We start from the raw sequence: 21,581 nt of genomic DNA on the forward strand, positions 1-21,581 counted from the left end.
TCCTTTTTAATTTTAAATGTATTTATTTGTAATAATGACAATTACAACAATACTGAATGAACACTTATTTTAACTTAATATAACACATAAATACTATCAATTTAGCCTCAAATAAATAATGAAACATGTTCAATTTGGTTTAAATAATGCAAAAACAAAGTGTTGGAGAAGAAAGTAAAAGTGCAATATGTGCCATGTAAGAAAGCTAACGTTTAAGTTCCTTGCTCAGAACATGAGAACATATGAAAGCTGGTGGTTCCTTTTAACATGAGTCTTCAATATTCCCAGGTAAGAAGTTTTAGGTTGTAGTTTATTATAGGACTATTTCTCTCTATGCGATTTGTATTTCATATACCTTTTGACTATTGGATGTTCTTATAGGCACTTTAGTATTGCCAGTGTAACAGTATAGCTTCTGTCCCTCTCCTCGCTCCTACCTGGGCTCGAACCAGGAACACATCGACAACAGCCACCCTCGAAGCAGCGTTACCCATGTAGAGCAAGGAACAACTACTCCAAGTCTCAGAGCGAGTGACGATTGAAACGCTATTAGCGCGCACCCGCTAACTAGCTAGCCATTTCACATCGGTTACACCAGCCTAATCTCGGGGGTTGATAGGCTTGAAGTCATAAACAGCGCAATGCTTGAAGAATTGCGAAGAGCTGCTGGCAAAACGCACGAAGGTGCTGTTTGAATGAATGCTTACGAGCCTGCTGGTGCCTACCACCACTCAGTCAGACTGCTCTATCAAATATCAAATCATAGACTTAATTATAACATAATAACACACAGAAATACGAGCCTTTGGTCATTAATATGGTCGAATCCGGAAACTATCATCTCGAAAACGAAACGTTAATTTCAGTGAAATATGGAACCGTTCCATATTTTATCTAACGGGTGGCATCCCTAAGTCTAAATATTCCTGTTACATTGCACAACCATCAATGTTATGTCATAATTATGTACAATTCTGGCAAATTAATTACGGCCTTTGTTAGGAATAAATGGACTTTACACAGTCCACATTGAGCCAGGCGGCCCAAACTGCTGTATATACCCTGACTGCTTGCACGGAACGCTAGAGAAGTGACACACATTCATGTTAGCATGCAATATGAACTAAATATGCAGGTTTAAAAATATATACTTGTGTATTGATTTTAAAGAAAGACATTGATGTTTATGGTTAGGTACATTGGTGCAACGACAGTGCTTTTTTCGCAAATGCGCTTGTTAAATCATCACCCGTTTGTCGAAGTAGGCTGTGATTCGATGAGAAATTAACAGGCACCGCATCTATTATATGCAACGCAGGACACGTTAGATAAACTAGTAATATCATCAACCATGTGTAGTTAACTAGTGATTATGTTAAGATTGATCGTTTTTTATAAGGTAAGTTTAATGCTAGCTAGCAACTTACCTTGGCTTCTTGCTGCCCTTGCGTAACAGGTAGTCAGCCTGCCATGCAGGCTCCTTGTGGAGTGCAATGTAAGGCAGGTGGTTAGAGCGTTGGACTAGTAACCGGAAGGTTGCAAAAACAAATCCCCGAATCCCCCTTGAACAAGGCAGTTAACTCCCGTTCCTAGGCCATCATTGAAAATGGAATGTGTTCTTAATCTGACTTGCCTAGTTAAATAAAGGTGTAAAAAAGAAAAAATCGGCAAATCGGTGGCCAGAAATACCGATTACCGATTGTTATGAAAACGTGATATCGGCCCTAATTAATCGGCCATTCCGATTAATCGGTCTACCTCTGTATCTGATAGAGAATTGGCTGTGTGAGGTGTGGCAGTTGGGAGCGTGAAGGTTATCGCAGTGTCTTGCTATATAGATGGATTTCAGAATTAACCTGGCAGAATCCATTGAAGGGTTTCGGTAAATTGTCTGGGAGGTATGAGTTTCTTAAACAAAGGTGCAGATCAAATCAAAGTTTATTTATCACGTGCGCTGAATACAACAGGTGTAGACCTTACAGTGAAATGCTTACTTACAGGCTCTAACCAATAGTGCAAAAAAGGTATTAGGTGAACAATAGGTAGGTAAAGAAATAAAACAACAGTAAAAAGACAGGCTATATACAGTAGTGGGGCTATAAAAGTAGCGAGGCTACATACAGACACCGGTTAGTCAGGCTGATTGAGGTAGTATGTACATGTAGATATGGTTAAAGTGACTATGCATATATGATGAACAGAGAGTAGCAGTAGTGTAAAAGAGGGGTTGGTGGGTGGGACACAATGCAGATAGCCTGGTTAGCTACTGTGCGGGGGCACTGGTTGGTCAACCGGTGGATGGAGCCAGGTAATTAGAGGTGGCTAGTCTTGGAAACGTGATTTGTGTAGATAGGAGGTGTATGTACAGTCCCGTGTGGCTGTTGGTAGAGCATGGCACTTACAACGGCAGGGTTGTGGGTTCGATTCCCACAGGGGTATCAGTACGGAAAGAAATATGAAAATGTATCCACTCACTACTGCTCTGGATAAGAGCGTCTGCTAAATGACTGAAATGTAAATACTAGGGATGCACTGATATTACATTTTTGGCCGATACCGATATCCAATATTTTCCATGCCAAAAAACGATACAGATAACCGTTATTAAAAAAACATTTGCTGCCTTTTTAAGCATTCTAGTGCAGTTAAATAGTTAGACCACTGCGTCCGTGTGTGTGTGTTAAGGCACTGTTTCTCAGTGCAAGAGGCGTCACTACAGTCCCTAGTTTGAATCTAGGCTGTATCACATCTGGCCGTGATTGGGAGTCCCATAGGGCGGCGCACAATTGGCCCAGCGCCGTCCGGGTTTGGTTGGCGTAGGCTGTCATTGTAAGAATTTGTTCTTTAACTGACTACTTAAATAAAGGTTACGCACACACACCACACCACACTGACCAAAAAGTTATTTTGTTGGCATTTTACGTATGTCTCCATTACCAGTAAAACATAATCAAAACCTATTTCTTTCACTTACTTACTGTGCTGTTTAGTTGTTCATTTATTCAGTCGTTTCATTCTCAACCAGGATTTCATCATGCATGTCAAGCAGTGAAGTTTCAGGTCTGTCTGTCCATGTCCTCTCTTCCTCGGTGCGCACTGTCATTGTGTCCATTTCCATCTTGTCCAACTGTGTGTGTAACATTTCACGTAAACCCTGTTTCTTGTCTGCATCGAAGTAGCGGTCCTTGTCCCTAGCATCGAGCATGGTGGCGACACAGTAAAGAGGCTTAGAGAGAATGCCACTGAATCGCTTGTTCACAGCCTCAAGTAGTTTTGTAAGTTGTAACTCCACGGTCTGCGTTGGCAGTTTCATTGAGCAGGCATTTCAATGCCATGACAGAGTATATCACGTCTGCTGCAGACGCAGTTAAGCTTATTTCTCCAGTCAGTTGTTCGAATGGAACTAGGAGTGTTCATGTTTCAAACATATTCTCAAATGCCATTGAAATGGCAGCAGCGGTATGGGAACCAGCACATTCTTGAGCGTGCAGTACGGCTTTCTTCAGTTCGAAATCAAATTTTATTGGTCACATATACACATGGTTAGCAGATGTGAGTGTAGCGAAATGCTTATGCTTCTAGGTCTGACAGTGCAGCAATATCTAACAGGTAATATCAACATTTTCACAACAAAACCAAATGCACACAATCTAGTAAAGGAATGGTATAAGAATATAGAAATATATGGATGAGCAGTGACAGAGCGGCTAAGATGCAATCGTATAGGATACACTATATACATGAGATGAGTAATGCGAGATATGTAAACATTCTTAAAGTGACGTTATTAAAGTGACTAGTGTTCCATTTATTAAAGTGGCCAATGATATCAAGTCTGTAAGTAGGCAGCCGCTTCTCTGTGCTAGTAATGGCTGTTTAACAATCTGATGGCCTTGAGAAAGAAGCTGTTTTTCAATCTCTCGGTCCCTTGGTTTGATGCACCTGTACTGACTTCGCCTTCTGGATGGTAGGCAGTGGCTCGGGTGGTTGTCCTTAATGATATATTTGGCCTTCCTGTGACATCAGGTGCTGTGCAGAACGCACCACCCTCTGGAGAGCCATGTGGTTGAAGGCGGTGCAGTTGCCGTACCAGGTGGTGATACAGCCCGACAGGATGCTCTCAATTGTGCACCTGTAAAAGTTAGTGAGGGTTTTGGTGACAAGCTACATTTTTTCAGCCTCCTGAGGTTGAAGAGGCACTATTGAGCCTTCTTCACCACACTGTCTGTGTGCGTGGACCATTTCAGTTTGTTGGTGATATGTACACAGAGGAACTTTCCACCTTCTCTACTGCTGTCCCGTCGATGTGGATAGGGGGGTGCTCCCTTTGCTTTTTCCTGAAGTCCACCATCATTTCTTTCGTTTTGCTGACATTGAGTGATAGGTTATTTTCCTGACACCACACTCCGAGAGCCCTCACCACCTCCCTGTAGGCTGTCTCGTCGTTGTTGGTAATCAGGCCTACCACTGTTGTGTCGTCTGCAAACTTGATGATTGAGTTGGAGGCGTGCATGGCCACGCAGTCGTGGGTGAACAGGAAGTACAGGAGGGGGCTGAGAACGCACCCTTGTGTGGGGCTCCAGTGTTGAGGATCAGCGGAGTGGAGATGTTGTTTCCTACCTTCACCACCTGGGGGTGGCCTGTCAGGAAGTCCAGGACCCAATTGAACTGGGCGGGTTTGAGACCCTGGGTCACAAACGGGGCAGTAGTCATTTAGTTCAGTTACCTTTGCTTTCTTGGGAACAGGAACAATGGTGGCCATCTTGAAGCATGTGGGGACAGCGGCCTTGGATAGGGATTGATTGAATATGTCCGTAAACACACCAGCCAGCTGGTCTACGCACGCTCAGAGGACGCAGCTAGGGATGCCTTCTGGACCGGCAGCCTTGCGAGGATTAACACGTTTAAATGTTTCACTCACGTCGGCCACGGGGAAGGAGAGCCCACAGTCTTTGGTAGTGGGCTGCGTCGGTGGCACTGTATTAGCCTCAAAGTGGGCAAAGAAGGTGTTTAGTTTGTCTGGAAGCAAGACATCGACGTCCGCGACAGGGCTGGTTTTCTGTTTGTAATCCGTGATTGTCTGTAAACCCTGCCACATACGTCTTGTTTTTGAGCTGTTGAATTGCGACTCGACCTTGTCTCTATACTGACACTTTGCTTGTTTGATTGCCTTACGGAGGGAATAACTACACTGTTTGTATTCGACAATATCCCAGTCACTTTGCCATGATTAAATGTGGTGGAACGTGCTTTCAGTTTAGTGTGAATGCTGCCATCCATCCACGGTTTCTGGTTAGGGAAGGTTTTAGTAGTCAGTGGGTACAACATCTCCTATACGTTTCCTTATAAACTCGCTCACCGAGTCAGCGTATACGTCAGTGTTATTCTCTGAGGCTACCTGGAACAAATCCAAGTTCCTTGGGGTCGAATCATTCTTGAAGCGTGGAATCCGATTGGTCAGGCCAGCGGGGCTCTTCCTGTTTTAATTTCTGCCTATAGGAAGGGAACAACAAGATGGAGTCATGGTCAGATTTGCCAAATCAAATCAATTTTTTTTATATAGCCCTTCTTACATCAGCTGATGCCACAAAGTGCTGTACAGAAACCCAGCCTAAAACCCCAAGCAGCAAGCAATGCAGGTGTAGAAGCACGGTGGCTAGGAAAAACTCCCTAGAAAGGCCAAAACCTAGAGAGGAACCAGGCTATGAGGGATGGAGGGTCTCGCAAAAGTTAGAGTAGCAATGGTGGAGCGTGTTATTCGCTCGTGCACTGCATTCGATATGCTGGTAGACTTTAGGTAGCCTTGTTCTCAAATTCTCTTTGTTAAAACCCCCAGCTACAATAAATGCAGCCTCGGGATATAGGGTTTCCAGTTTGCATAAAGTCCAGTGAAGTTCCTTAAGGGCCGTCTTTGCATTTGCTTGAGGGGGATATACACGGCTGTGACAATAACCGAGGAGAGTTCGCTTGGGAGATAATACGGTCGGCATTTGATTTTGAGGAATTCTAGGTTGGGTGAGCAAAAGGACTTGAGTTCCTGTATGTTGTTAAGATTACACCATGAGTCGTTTATCATGAAACATACACCCCCTGTCCTTCTTACCGGAGAGATGTTTATTCCTGTTGGCGCGATGCACTGAAATCATGTTGGCTGTACCGACTCCGACAGCATATCCCAAGCTTGCCATGTTTCCGTGAAACAGAGTATGTTACAATCCCGGACATCTCTTTGAAAAGCAACTCTTGCCCTGATTTCGTCAACTTTGTTAACTTCTTACGGATACGTGGGATGGTAGCGTCCCACCTGGCCAACATCTGGTGAAATTGAGGCACTCCAAAAGTTCTGTTACATTACAAATGGTCCTTTTGTTCGATAAAGTCCTTTTTTATATCCATAAAAACTCAGTTTAGCTGGCGCGCTTCAGTCAATAATCCACCGATTTCCCTCCTTCAAAATGCATACAAAATGAATCCCAAACGTTACCAATAAACTTATCCAAACAAGTCAATCAGCGTTTATAATCAAACCTTAGGTACCCTAATACGCAAATAAACTATAAAATTTAAGACGGAGAATCGTTATTGTCTTTACCGGAGATAAATAACAAACGCGCTTTCCTCCATGCGCTTGGAAACACTACAGCCAAAATGGGAGCCACTTAGAAAAACTACAACTTCTCCCTCATTTTCCCAAAAAACAGCCTAAAACTCTGTCTAAAGACTGTTAACATCTAGTGGAAGACTAGAAAATAAAGGAAAGCCGCACACTCTAACTCTCTAATAACCAACGTTTCGACAGCGAAGCTGTCTTCATCAGGGTATCATCAAACACTGCGAGATGAGTCATTTATATAGTGTCAAGAGACACACAGGTGTTTGTAATCATGGCCAAGTATGGCCTAATATCATTGGTTAACTCAAATATTTTAAAAAATGGCATACAAAGAACATACAAAAAGACAAACAAATGGATAGCATACGATCATAGCATTTGTAGTCTAAAATGTATCTAACAAACTATTATTATTATTATATATAATTTATTGTTAAAACGAGAGGCTGCCTGGATCTTTAATTTAAAGACCCTTGCTCCCTTCGGTCTTAACATAGACTTTGATCTGAAGCCATTCTTGTGATAATTGTGATTTTGCCATTGTAATTGTTTGTTAGATACATTTTAGACTACAAATGCTATGATCGTATGCTATCCATTTGTTTGTCTTTTTGTATGTTCTTTGTATGCCATTTTTTTAAATATTTGAGTTAACCAATGATATTAGGCCATACTTGGCCATGATTACAAACACCTGTGTGTCTCTTGACACTATATAAATGACTCATCTCGCAGTGTTTGATGATACCCTGATGAAGACAGCTTCGCTGTCGAAACGTTGGTTATTACATTTTTGCATCTGAGCTCTTAGAGTGTGCGGCTTTCCTTTATTTTCTAGTGTTCTACTCCGCTAGCCAGCACCTCGCCTTTAACCTCTATGGGCTAGGTGGGACGCTTGCGTCCCACCTACGTAACAGCCACTGGCAGCCACTGGCAGCCTGTGGCGCGATTTTCAAAACCTTAAAAATCCTATTACTTCAATTTCTCAAACATATGACTATTTTACAGTTATTTAAAGACAAGACTCTCGTTAATCTAACCACACTGTCCGATTTCAAAAAGGCTTTACAACGAAAGCAAAACATTAGATTATGTCAGCAGAGTACCAAGCCAGAAATAATCAGACACCCATTTTTCAAGCCAGCATATAATGTCACCAAAACCCAGAAGACAGCTAAATGCAGCACTCACCTTTGATGATCTTCATCAGATGACAACCCTAGGACATTATGTTATACAATACATGCATGTTTTGTTCAATCAAGTTCATATTTATATCAAAAACCAGCTTTTTACATTAGCATGTGACGTTCAGAACTAGCATACCCCCCGCAAACTTCCGGGGAATTCGCTAACATTTTACTAAATTACTCACGATAAACGTTCACAAAAAGCATAACAATTATTTTAAGAATTATAGATACAGACCTCCTCTATGCACTCGATATGTCCAATTTTAAAATAGCTTTTTGGTGAAAGCACATTTTGCAATATTCTAAGTACATAGCCCAGGCATCACGGGCTCGCTATTTAGACACCCGGCAAGTTTAGCACTCACCATAATCATATTTACTATTATAAAAGTTTGATTACCTTTTGTTGTCTTCGTCAGAATGCACTCCCAGGACTGCTACTTCAATAACAAATGTTGGTTTGGTCCAAAATAATCCATCGTTATATCCGAATAGCGGCGTTTTGTTCGTGCGTTCCAGACACTATCCGAAATAGTAAAGAAGTGTCGCGCGCATGGCGCAATTCGTGACAATAAAATTCTAAATATTCCATTACCGTACTTCGAAGCATGTCAACCGCTGTTTAAAATCAATTTTTACGCCATTTTTCTCGTAGAAAAGCGATAATATTCCGACAGGGAATCTTCTTTTCGGCAAACAGAGGAAAAAATCCCAAAGGCGGGGGCGGTCGGGTCACGCGCCTAAGCCCAGTGTCCCTTGATCGGCCACTTGAGAAAGGCGATAATGTGTTTCAGCCTGGGGCTGGAATGACGACATTCTGTTTTTTCCCGGGCTCTGAGCGCCTATGGACGACGTGGGAAGTGTCACGTTAGAGCAGAGATCCTTAGTAAATGATAGAGATGGAAAAGAAGTTCAAGAAATGGTCAGACAGGCCACTTCCTGTAAAGGAATCTCTCAGGTTTTGACCTGCCATTTGAGTTCTGTTATACTCACAGACACCATTCAAACAGTTTTAGAAAATTTTGGGTGTTTTCTATCCATATGTAATAAGTATATGCATATTCTAGTTACTGGGTAGGAGTGGTAACCAGATTAAATCGGGTATGTTTTTTATCCAGCCGTGTCAATACTGCCTCCTAGCCCTAACAGGTTAAAGGTGTGCGTTTCTTTTTTCTAGAACATCTAGTGGAAGCCCTAGGAACTGCAATCAGGGAGGATTTTGCTCTATAATAAAAGTGCCAGCCATTGAAATCAGTGTTATGCTGTTTTGCGATGGTTTGTCCTCAGGGTTTCGCCTGCCATTTCAGTTCTGTTATACTCACAGACATTATTTTAACAGTTTTAGAAACTTCAGAGTGTTTTCTATCCAAATCTACTAATAATATGCATATCCTAGCTTCTGGGCCTGAGTAGCAGGCAGTTTACTTTGGGCACGCTTTTCATCCGGACGTCAAAATACCGCCCCCTAGCCCAAAAGGGTATGAAAGTTAAATATTTATTTATTTATTTATTTATCCATTTATTTATTTATTTTTAAAAATGAATTTCGCGCTCTGCCATTTCACCGGATATTGTTGGAACCCCTAGCCGTAACAGGTTAATGAGATCTGGGTAGATTAAGCTATAGTATAGAGTTAGGAAGCAATGCTGATGATACCAACATATTTCATCACTTTGCTGTGGACAAATTGAATATGATCTTTCCAGGATAACTTTTCATCAATTAGAACTCAGAGGTATCTAGTGGGTGTAACTTATTTCATTCCTACCAATTGAGGTCCTGGCTTTTTAAAATGATAAAAAAAAATATATACAATATTTATTATTCTTAATAGTGAATACTATAAAGTTAATTTGTTTATCTTTAAATGTAAAGAAAAATCTATCTGGAACCATTCAGAAAATGTTGCCGTGCCTGAGTTGGCTTCATGAATTATTGAATCAAAATTCTTATGTGATATAGTCAAATTGGTATCACCAGCGAAGAGAATGGGAAGTACGGTAAAAGACACATCAGCAATGTCATTAATATAGATTAGAAATAACAAAGGTTCAATTTTCAAACCCTGTGGGACTAATGGGTTAAGGATCATGTTATCAGGGTTGATATCCTGCCCAACTAGGAGAGAGACAGAAGTGCATGTCTCATGTCCAATACAACCATACATTTGTGTTGGTTTTATCAATAGAGGTGCACTTCCGATGGAATGCACATGACACAGTCCACATAACACCACTGAAGACTTCAGAGGGTTATGACATTTAGAGCAGTGTGTGTTTTTGGTCATGAGGTTAGCTGAAACACATCAACAAAGTAGAGTAAGTGTGTGTGTGTGTGTGTACGTGCTTGTCAAATTATTGGACTATAGCTGACTCAAAGTATCAATTTGTAAAAATAAGTGTTAGTTAGCGCTAATCGGCTGTAGCGGCGCCAGGGTACAGCCTCTTTTATTAAAAAAATAAATACAAATTAAACAGTGAGTTAACATATTTTCAGCACTTGTTTCCAACTCATTTTCTCATGCGCTCTCTTGTGTCTGTGCAGCAATATAGGGAGAAATGTTTGGAACATGAAATCGCAGTATCGAATTGCAATACATATAGAATCGTGAGAATCTCAATACATATCGTACCGGCACCTAAGTATTGTAATAATATCGTATTGTGAGGTCCCTGGCAATCCCCAGCCATACAGTAGTGGACTAGGCCCTGACAGGTAACTCGACTCTCTGATCAAGAGTTCCGACCTGACCTTTGTTAGTCTCTTTCCTCTCTCTTTCTGCAGGGGGCAGTGAGGGCCAAGGTCACATTCTCCAGCGCTTTCCTGAAAAAGACTGGGAGGACAATCCCTTTCCACAAGGCATCGAACTGGTATGTAACTAACATAACTAACACACAAACAAATGCACAATAGCCTACATATTTACCCGATGCTACATGCATCATCCGTATCTGAAGAAAGGCTGCATCATGAAGGGATCAACATAACCCTGAATAATTTACTGTTAATATGTATTTAATGTCTCCCAAATAACCCTTATTCAAGTATTGATTACCTCATTATTGTCTAATGTGTTTTGCCCGAGTCAGTATTGAAGAATTCCTAAGTGTTCATTATGTTTTACAAGATGAATGCCTACAGAACAATGGTTATTCCTTGGTTTGCTTCTAGCCTATTTCTCACCCCGATCCAAAATAAGGGTGTAAGGTTAATCATTTCTGACACGTGGAAAGTTTTCTTAACTTGGTGTAGCCTAGCGGTGGAAAATAACTAAATGATAGGCTAGAGATCAGAGGTGAGTCACAGAGATGCAGAGTAGGGACATGTGACATACCACACTGGGATACGGCCCACTAATACTGTATGTTCCTCTCCTGTCATCACTCTCTCTCGTGCTTCCTCATCTCTCCCTCCTCTCCTTCTATCCCTTTCACCTCATTCCCTTTTCGCTCCTTCCCTTCTTTCTCGACCCCTGCACCCATTAACTCATTTTCTGTCGATCTCACCCTCTCCCTCCTCCTCTTTCTCCTTTTCTCTCTCAGTTCTGTCAGCCCAACGGATGGCAGTTAGTTCCAGAGAGGGAGCGTCCTTCGTTCTTCGTGTCGGTTCTGACCGACATCAACTCAGAGCGTCACTACTGTGCCTGTTTCACGTTCTGGGAGGGCCTGGACAACCCTCAGGTGAGAGACTGGAGGAGAAAGAGAAGATTCCTCCTGGCCACACTACTCCTCATGTAACAGTATAGCTTCCGTCCCTCTCCTCGCCCAAACCTGGGCTTGAACCAGGGACCCTCTGCACACATCAACAACTGACACCCACGAAGCATCGTTACCCATCGCGCCACAAAAGCCGCGGCCCTTGCAGAGCAAGGGGAACAACTACTTAAGGTCGCAGAGCGAGTGACGTCACCCGATTGAAACGCTATTAGCGCGCACCACTGCTAACTAACTAGCCATTTCACATCGGTTACACTCACACACTGAGCCAATGTCATTATGAACCAATAACAGTATCCTTATAGCTGTACTGTATAGCAAGTGTTTATCCCTACAATTTACGCTGGCAACAAAGTTATGGAAATGAGACGATCATATGCGAAACGGATAACGATTTATAAATGTTCCAAGCCGTATGTGACGTCTGTGATATGACATTTGATCTTTAATGATACATCTATAGAACATTTTCACAAGGTAGGCTTCGTTCTGTACACTGTATGACACTCTGTCTCGTTCTGTGTGTGTAGCTACAGAAAGCTGAGGCCAGTGAGGTGGATGAGGACGAAGTCCCAGGGCTGGTCCAGCCGGCCCAAGTCTTTGCCCCCAAGAGCCTGGTGCTGGTGTCCCGTTTGGACCACACAGAGGTCTTCAGGGTACAACGCACCTCAAAACAATACTGCATGTCCCTGTCCGATACTCCCATTGCACTTTTCATCTCTGTTTCTTGTTACAACGAAGTGTGTTTGAGACAAATCTAGGCTTGATTTGGCTGTATTTTGCTTTAGGTAGTAGATGTGTTATTCACCCACAAACCCCATTTGTCATTTCACTACAAGTCAAGGAAAGGTTGTGCTTGTCTTCTGACTGTGTGCCTCTGCTGTGCAGAACTGTTTGGGGCTCATCTACACAGTGCACGTGGACAGCCTCAGCGTTCCCTTGGAAACAGTGATCGGAAACCTCCTCACCTGCGTCATCCCCGTCGCTGGTGGTTCTCAGGTAAGCACATCTCCTTTCAGCATGCATACCGACTTGTACGTTTTCTCCTGGGCTGTGCAACCCTCCCAACCACCTAGCCTATTAGCTAGTTAGCCCCATCCAACCTGCTAGCATCTTATCTTAGCATGTTGGCTGATGCAGACTGCTAGCACATTAGCTTAACCAACCGGTTAGCATTGTAGCTTAGCATTAGTGGGTGTGCTTTGCTAACCCACAGTACCGAGTCAATGCCGGGTCCTCAGCAAAGAGATGGCCAGCATAGTAACCTACACACCACAGAAGGTTGTCAGCACCTTAATTGGTGAGGACGGGCTTGTGGTAATGGCTTGAGCGGAATTAGCGGAATGGTATCAAGTACATCAAACACATGTTTTCCATGTGTTTGATTCCATTTGCTTCGTTCCAGACATTATTATGAGCCGTCCTCCCCTCGGCAGCCTCCACTGCTACACACTATGTATAGGAATATCTACTTTAGAGTTCGACCGATTTATGATTTTTCAACGCCGATACCGATTATTGGAGGACCAGAAGAGGCCGATGCCGATTTTTTAAAAATGTTTTTATTTGTAATAATGACAATTACAACAATACTGAATAAACACTTATTTTAACTTAATATAATGCATCAATTTAGGCACAAATAAATAATGAAACATGTTCAATTTGGTTTAAATAATGCAAAAACAAAGTGTTGGAGAAGAAAGTAAAAGTGCAATATGTGCCATGTAAGAAAGCTAACGTTTAAGTTCCTTGCTCAGAACATGAGAACATATGAAAGCTGGTGCTTCCTTTTAACATGAGTCTTCAATATTCCCAGGTAAGAAGTTTTAGGTTGTAGTTATTATAGGAATTATTGGACTATTTCTCTCTATACGATTTGTATTTCATATACCTTTGACTATTGGATGTTCTTATAGGCACTTTAGTATTGCCAGTGTAACAGTAAAGCTTCCGTCCCTCTCCTCACTCCTACCTGGGCTCGAACCAGGAACACATCGACAACAGCCACCCTCGAAGCAGCGTTACCCATGCAGAGCAAGGGGAACAACTACAAGTCTCAGAGCGAGTGACGTTTGAAACGCAATTAGCGCGCACCCGGCTAACTAGCTAGCCATTTCACATCGGTTACACCAGCCTAATCTCAGGAGTTGATAGGCTTGAAGTCATAAACAGCGCAATGCTTGAAGCATTGCGAAGAGCTGCTGGCAAAGCCCACGAAATGGCTGTTTGAATGAACGCTTACGAGCCTGCTGGTGCCTACCGCCGCTCACTCAGACTGCTCTATCAAATCATAGAGCCTTAGTCATTAATATGGTCGAATCCGGAAACTATCATCTCGAAAACAAAATGTTTTTTCTTTCAGTGAAATACGGAATCGTTCTGTATTTTATCTAACGGGTGGCATCCTTAAGTCTAAATATTACTGTTACATTTCACAACCTTCAATGTCATGTCATAATTACGTAAAATTCTGGCAAATTAGTTCGCAACGAGCCAGGCGGCCCAAACTGTTGCATATACCCTGACTCTGCGTGCAATGAACGCAAGAGAAGTGACACAATTTCACCTGGTTAATATTGCCTGCTAACCTGGATTTCTTTTAGCTAAATATGCAGGTTTAAAAATATATACTTGTGTATTGATTTTAACCTCTCTAGGGTCGGCGGGACGAAATCGTCCCACTTACGTAACAGCCAGTGGAATCCTGTGGCGCGTTATTCAAATACCTTAGAAATGCTATTACTTCAATTTCTCAAACATATGACTATTTTACACCATTTTAAAGACAAGACTCTTGTTAATCTAACCACACTGTCCGATTTCAAAAAGGCTTTACAACGAAAGCAAAACATTAGATTATGTCAGTAGAGTACCCAGCCAGAAATAATCAGACACCCATTTTTCAAGCTAGCATATAATGTCACATAAACCCAGAAGACAGCTAAATGCAGCACTAACCTTTGATGATCTTCATCAGATGACAACCCTAAGACATTATGTTATACAATACATGCATGTTTTGTTCAATCAAGTTCATATTTATAACAAAAACCAGCTTTTTACATTAGCATGTGACGTTCAGAACTAGCATACCCCCCGCAAACTTCCGGTGAATTTACAAAAAATTTACTAAATTACTCACGATAAACGTTCACAAAAAGCATAACAATTATTTTAAGAATTATAGATACAGAACTCCTCTATGCACTCGCTATGTCCGATTTTAAAATAGCTTTTCGGTGAAAGCACATTTTGCAATATTCTCAGTAGATAGCCCGGCATCACAGGGCTAGCTATTTAGACACCCAGCAAGTTTAGCACTCACCAAAGTCCGATTTACTATAAGAAAAATGTTATTACCTTTGGTGTTCTTCGTCAGAATGCACTCCCAGGACTTCTACTTCAATAACAAATGTTGGTTTGGTTCAAAATAATCCATAGTTATATCCAAATAGCGGCGTTTTGTTCGTGCGTTCAAGACACTATCCGAATGGTAAAGAAGGGTGACGAGCACGACGCATTTCGTGACAAAAGAATTCTAAATATTCCATTACCGTACTTCGAAGCATGTCAACCGCTGTTTAAAATCAATTTTTATGCCATTTTTCTCGTAAAAAAGCGATAATATTCCGACCGAGAATCTGCATTTAGGTAAAAAGACGAAAGAAAATAAAGCATGGGGTCGACTCGTGCATGCGCCTAAGCCCATTGTCCTCTGATCGGCCACTTGCCAAAGGCGATAATGTGTTTCAGCCAAGGGCTGCCTCGATATCATTCAGCTTTTTCCCGGGTTCTGAGAGCCTATGGGAGCTGTAGGAAGTGTCACGTTACAGCAAAGATCCTCAGTCTTCAATAAACAGAGACAAGAAGCTCAAGGAATAGTCAGAGATGGCACTTCCTGTAAGGAATCTTCTCAGGTTTTTGCCTGCCATATGAGTTCTGTTATACTCACAGACACCATTCAAACAGTTTTAGAAACTTTAGGGTGTTTTCTATCCAAAGCCAATAATTATATGCATATTCTAGTTTCTGGGCAGTAGTAATAACCAGATTAAATCGGGTACTTTTTTTATCCGGCCGTGTAAATACTGCCCCCTACCCCCAACAGGTTAAGAAAGACATTGGTGTTTATGGTTAGGTACATGTTGGAGCAATGACAGTCCTTTTTCGCGAATGCGCACCGCATCGATTATATGCAACGCAGGACACGCTAGATAACTAGACATGGTTGATGATATTACTAGTTTAACTAGTGATTATGATTGATTGTTTTTTATAAAATAAGTTTAATGCTAGCTAGCAACTTACCTTGGCTTCTTTCTGCATTCGCGTAACAGGCAGGCTCCTCGTGGAGTGCAATGTTAAGCAGGTGGTAAGAGCGTTGGACTAGTTAACCGTAAGGTTGCAAGATTGAATCCCCGAGCTGACAAGGTAAAAATCTGTAGTTCTGCCCCCGAACAAGGCAGTTAACCCACCGTTCCTAGGCCGTCATTGAAATTAAGAATGTGTTCTTAACTGACTTGCCTAGTTAAATAAAGGTGTAAAAAAAGAAAATTGGTGTCCAAAAATACCGATTACGGATTGTTATGAAAACTTGAAATCGGCCCTAGTTAATCGGCCATTCCGATTTAATCGGTCGACCTCTAATCTACTTAGCTCTTGTATTCGCCCTATGTGCACAATTTAAACATACTGTTTGTCTCAAACTAATTCAATGATGCTACAGCATGAAGCAGTGTAACATACAGTACTACTAGTATATTGGGCCTATACGTACATTTCTGTACATTTTGTTCCCATGTGTAACATGCCATTGAACCCCGCTGTACATTGGTTCCTCCTGTGTGTTACAGATAAATGAGTCCCCAGTATGTAGTTTAAATCTTTCGGTTCCTCAGGCCCTAGCCTGTGACTGGCTACTGGGCTGCTTTCAGGACCAGGTAACATCACCTTCCGGCAGCTTCTTACCAATCCGCTTGCCTCATTGTGATTTTTATCTATTTAGATAAACATGAAGATTCTAAAAAGTCTGTTTTGTATTTCCTGTAATCATCTCAAACCATGCTGATTAATATTCACTCAGTGGTTTGCAGTTTGCACTAATCTGCTTTTGTGGGTTTTGTGGCCTAACGATGCTGCATATTCCATGCTACATTAACCTGTCAGTCATTTTGATCATTTTTGAGACCTTTTTAAAATCAATGAATTGTTTTGATTCTGTTTGTCGTGGATTGATCTGACATGTTCGCCATTGTTGATCTGTTATAGAAGTGCGTAGACTTTTCACTTGATGAGAAACGCACACGGTCGTGCGCACACACACACACTGGTTCTCTGAGGGTGACCATATGGGGCACCAGATGGCCTCTTAGCAGGCAGTGCTGTGGTCTGAATGAGAGAGGACTAAACAGCATTCCCCCCCCACACACACACACACACACACACACTCACACATGCACGCGCAGATCTTGCAGACATACACTTGACTTACACTCAGACCTTCATGCATTGGATAGTATAGCACAGACCGTTCTGTAATAAACTCAGCAAAAAGAAACGTCCCCTTTTCAGGACCCTGTCTTTCAAAGATAATTTGTAAAAATCCAAATAACTTCACAGATCTTCGTTGTAAAGGGTTTAGACACTGTTTCCCATGCTTGTTCAATGAACCATAAACAATTAATGAACATGCACCTGTGGAACGTCGTTAAGACACTAACATCTTAGACAGTAGGCAATTAAGGTCACAATTATGAAAACTTACGACACTAAAGAGGACTTTCTACTGACTCTGAAAAACACCAAAAGAAAGATGCCCCTGCTCATCTGTGTGAATGTGCCTTAGGCATGCTGCAAGGAGGCATGAGGACTGCAGATGTGGCCAGGGAAATAAATTGCAATGTCCGTACTGTGAGACGCCTAAGACAGCGCTACAGGGAGACAGGACGGACAGCTGATCGTCCTCGCAGTGGCAGACCACGTGTAACAACACCTGCACGGGATCGGTACATCCGAACATCACACCTGCGGGACAGGTACAGGATGGCAACAACAACTGCCCGAGTTACACCAGGAATGCACAATCCCTCCATCAGTGCTCAGACTGTCCGCAATAGGCTGAGAGAGGCTGGACTGAGGGCTTGTAGGCCTGTTGTAAGGCAGGTCCTCACCACACATCACCGGCAACACCATTGCCTATGGGCACAAACCCACCGTCGCTGGACCAGACAGGACTGGCAAAATGTGCTCTTCACTGACGAGTCACGGTTTTGTCTCACCAGGGGTGACGGTCGGATTCGCGTTTATCGTTGAAGGAATGAGCCTTACACTGAGGCCTTTACTCTGGAGCGGGATCGATTTGGAGGTGGAGGGTCCATCATGGTCTGGGGCGGTGTGTCACAGCATCATCGGACTGAGCTTGTTGTCATTGCAGGCAATCTCAAAGCTGTGCGTTACAAGGAAGACATCCTCCTCCCTCATGTGGTACCCTTCCTGCAGGCTCATCCTGACATGACCCTCCAGCATGACAATGCCACCAGCCATACTGCTTGTTCTGTGTGTGATTTCCTGCAAGATAGGAATGTCAGTGTTCTGCCATGGCCAGCGAAGAGCCCGGATCTCAATCCCATTGAGCACGTCTGGGACCTGTTGGATTGGAGGGTGAGGGCTAGGGCCATTCTCCCCAGAAATGTTCGGGAACTTGCAGATGCCTTGGTGGAAGAGTGGTGTAACATCTCACAGCAAGAACTGGCAAATCTGGTGCAGTCCATGAGGAGGAGATGCACTGCAGTACTTAATGCAGCTGGTGGCCACACCAGATACTGACTGTTACTTTTGATTTTGACCCCCACTTTGTTCAGGGACACATTATTCAATTTCTGTTAGTCACATGTCTGTGGAACTTGTTAAGTTTGTCTCAGTCGTTGAATCTTGTTATGTTCATACAAATATTTACACATGTTAAGTTTTCTGAAAATAAACGCAGTTGACAGTGAGAGGACGTTCCTTTTTTTGTTGAGTTTATAACAGTACATGAAAAGCTATGTTAGGTTTTTGTTAGTGTAATAGCAGGTTTGATACTATCAAATGTCAAAGTTCTAATCACACATGCCTTTTTATTAGACTCAGGTCTGGACTTGCTAGGACTCTCCCCAGTCATGCAACATCAACCACTGTCATCCCAACATGCATTGCAACATATCCACTTTACTACTGGAACTGGCAATCATCTCAACTGTCAGATACGCATTCTTGGCATACAGGGCAGCAACCTTTAGCCCCAATACTGTACACTGGAATATATACTAGTCTGATATGGAACCTGCCTGAACGTTTGTGTGTGCGCACGTCTGCCCGTCTGTATGAGTGATTGAATAGATAATTGTAAATGACTGTCTAGTCTCCACAATGTCTTCCGTTAACCAGCCCAAGGACGTTCTGTCAATGGGCCAAGCTCCATAAATAACTTGATTTCCTGAAATATTAACTGTAAAACATTAACTAAGCAAATTTCCCTTTTTAAAGTAACTTTACTGAAAATTGACAATGTTACACAAGTGTAACATTTCAGTCCTCTGTTATTTCATCCCATGGTCACGAACACATCGTCTGACTAATTCACATGTTGGATGTACAGTTGAAGTCAGAAGTTTACATACACCTTAGCCAAATACATTTAAACTCAGTTTTTCACAATTCCTGACATTTTAATCCTAGTAAAAATTCCCTGTCTTAGGTTAGTTAGGATCACCACTTTATTTTAAGAAAGTGAAATGTCAGAATAATAGTAGAATGTTTTTTATTTCAGCTTTTATTTATTTCATCACATTCCCAGTGGGTCAGAAGTTTACATACACTCAATTAGCATTTGGTAGCATTGCCTTGAAATTGTTTAACTTGGGTCAAACGTTTCGGGTAGCCTTCCACAAGCTTCCCACAATAAGTTGGGTGAATTTTGGCCCATTCCTCCTGACAGAGCTGGTGTAACTGAGTCAGGTTTGTAGGCCTCCTTGCTTGCACACGCTTTTTCAGTTCTGCCCACATTTTCTATAGGATTGAGGTCAGGGCTTTGTGATGGCCACTCCAATACCTTGACTTTGTTGTCCTTAAGCCATTTTGCCACAACTTTGGAAGTATGCTTGGGGTCATTGTCCAGTTGGAAGACCCATTTGCTACCAAGCTTTAACTTCCTGACTAATGTCTTGAGATGTTGCTTCAATATATCCACAATTTTCCTTCCTCATGATGCCATCTATTTTGTGAAGTGCACCAGTCCCTCCTGCAGCAAAGCACACCCACAACATGATGCTTCCACCTGCGTGCTTCACGGTTGGGATGGTGTTCTTCGACTTGCAAGCCTCCCCCTTTTTCCTCCAAACATAATGATTGTCATTATGGCCTAACAGTTCTATTTTTGTTTCCTCCCAGCCCCACCAAAGGACATCTTTGTCCCCATGTGCAGTTGGGAAATATAGTCTGGCTTTTTTTTTGTGGTTCTTGAACAGTGGCTTCTTCTTTGCTGAGCGGCCTTTCAGGTTATGTCGATATAGGACTCGTTTTACTGTGAATATAGATACTTTTGTACCGGTTTCCTCCAGCGTCTTCACCAGGTCGTTTGCTGCTGTTCTGGGATTGATTTGCACTTTTCGCATCATAGTACGTCCATCTCTAGGCGACTGAACGCGTCTCCTTCCTGAGCGGTATGATGGCTGCGTGGTCCCATGGTGTTTATGCTTGCGTACTATTGTTTGTACAGATGAACGTGGCACCTTCATGCGTTTGGAAATTGCTCCCAAGGATGAACCAGACTTGTGGAGGTCTACAATTTTTTTTCTGAGGTCTTGGCTGATTTCTTTTGATGTTCCCATGATGTCAAGCAAAGAGGCACTGAGTTTGAAGGTAGGCCTTGAAATACATCCACAGGTACACCTCCAATTGACTCAAATTATGTCAATTAGCCTATCAGAAGCTTCTAAAGCCATGACATAATTTTCTGGAATTTTACAAGCTGGTACAGTCAACTTAGTGTATGTAAATTTCTGACCCACTGGAATTGTGATACAGTGAATTATAAGGGAAATCTGTCTAAACAATTGTTGGAAAAATTACGTGTCATGCACAAAGTAGATGTCCTAACCGACTTGTCAAAACTATAGTTTGTTAACAAGAAATTTGTGGAGTGGTTGAAAAACGAGTTTTAATTACTCCAACCTAAGTGTATGTAAACTTCTGACTTCAACTGTATGTAGCTGTGGATGCTTCCATGTTTACTTCCCCTAAGTTGACAGCTGGTTTGACTCTGTGCCTTATGTTAATTTTGCTGCACTCTCATGTCATAATGCCACGCTGTTACCGTCTGAGTATATTTATAATGTTAATGTTTTGTCATTGTTTTGCCATGTTTTTGTTTGGATCCTGTTGTCTGTAATTTGTGTGTTCTCCTATGGTGTATTTCTCTCTCTCTTTCGGTGTGTGTGTGTGTGTGTGTGTGTGGTGTGTGTGTGTGTGTGTGTGTGTGTGTGTGTGTGTGTGTGTGTGTGTGTGTGTGTGTGTGTGTGTGTGTGTGTGTGTGTGTGTGTGTTGCTTGACTTGTGTAGCCAGGCCAGGAGGAGGGAGAGGAGAGCTTGGTACGCCGCCTGACTACTTTATTCTCCTTTCAACCAAACAGCTCCTAGCTTTCCCTAATTCTGTCGGGATCCTCCTATGTCTTTGTAACTCATCTACCTCTCTCAGCCCATCCTTCTCGCCTCCTCTGCCAGTCAAAACGTAGACCTCTCACGGGAAAACCAATCAAATCACTTTGATAAGGCTCAATCTGTTACCCAATGGCTGATCCTTTTACAATCTGTTATTGGTAGCCTGAAAAAATTCAACGATATCTAATTGGTTGTTGACCAGACGAGTGACAGTGATATGGTGATCAGCAGTTGGGTCACTGTGTTCTCATTGCTGCTGCTGCTGTAGAGAGCATGAGCTAACGCCAACCTTTCCTTCTCAGCTATACACAGATACACCTGGGCCCTGTATTTTATGTACTTTGAGATGAAGATTTGGCT

At 42.3% G+C, this 21,581-nt stretch overlaps 1 protein-coding gene across 13 annotated transcripts in view; it reads left to right on the forward strand.

The window, feature by feature from the left end:
* LOC106609364 (myotubularin-related protein 5) overlaps positions 1–21,581 on the forward strand; it is a 90,091-nt gene that overhangs the window by 34,686 nt on the left and 33,824 nt on the right. For 7 of the 13 annotated variants that reach the window (XM_014208124.3, XM_014208131.3, XM_014208127.3 and 4 more), the window contains exons 2-7: positions 10,592–10,677; positions 11,350–11,487; positions 12,054–12,179; positions 12,412–12,522; positions 16,380–16,466; positions 21,123–21,152. In XM_014208124.3, coding sequence (XP_014063599.1) covers positions 10,592–10,677; positions 11,350–11,487; positions 12,054–12,179; positions 12,412–12,522; positions 16,380–16,466; positions 21,123–21,152 — 578 coding nt within the window. The remainder of the gene's footprint in view (positions 1–10,591; positions 10,678–11,349; positions 11,488–12,053; positions 12,180–12,411; positions 12,523–16,379; positions 16,467–21,122; positions 21,153–21,581) is intronic. The other 6 variants (XM_014208133.3, XM_014208134.3, XM_082977721.1 and 3 more) reach the window with 3 other exon arrangements.

Source organism: Salmo salar, chromosome 07, assembly GCF_965601325.2.
Source record: "Salmo salar chromosome 07, fSalSal1, whole genome shotgun sequence".
NCBI classification, from domain to species: domain Eukaryota; kingdom Metazoa; phylum Chordata; class Actinopteri; order Salmoniformes; family Salmonidae; genus Salmo; species Salmo salar.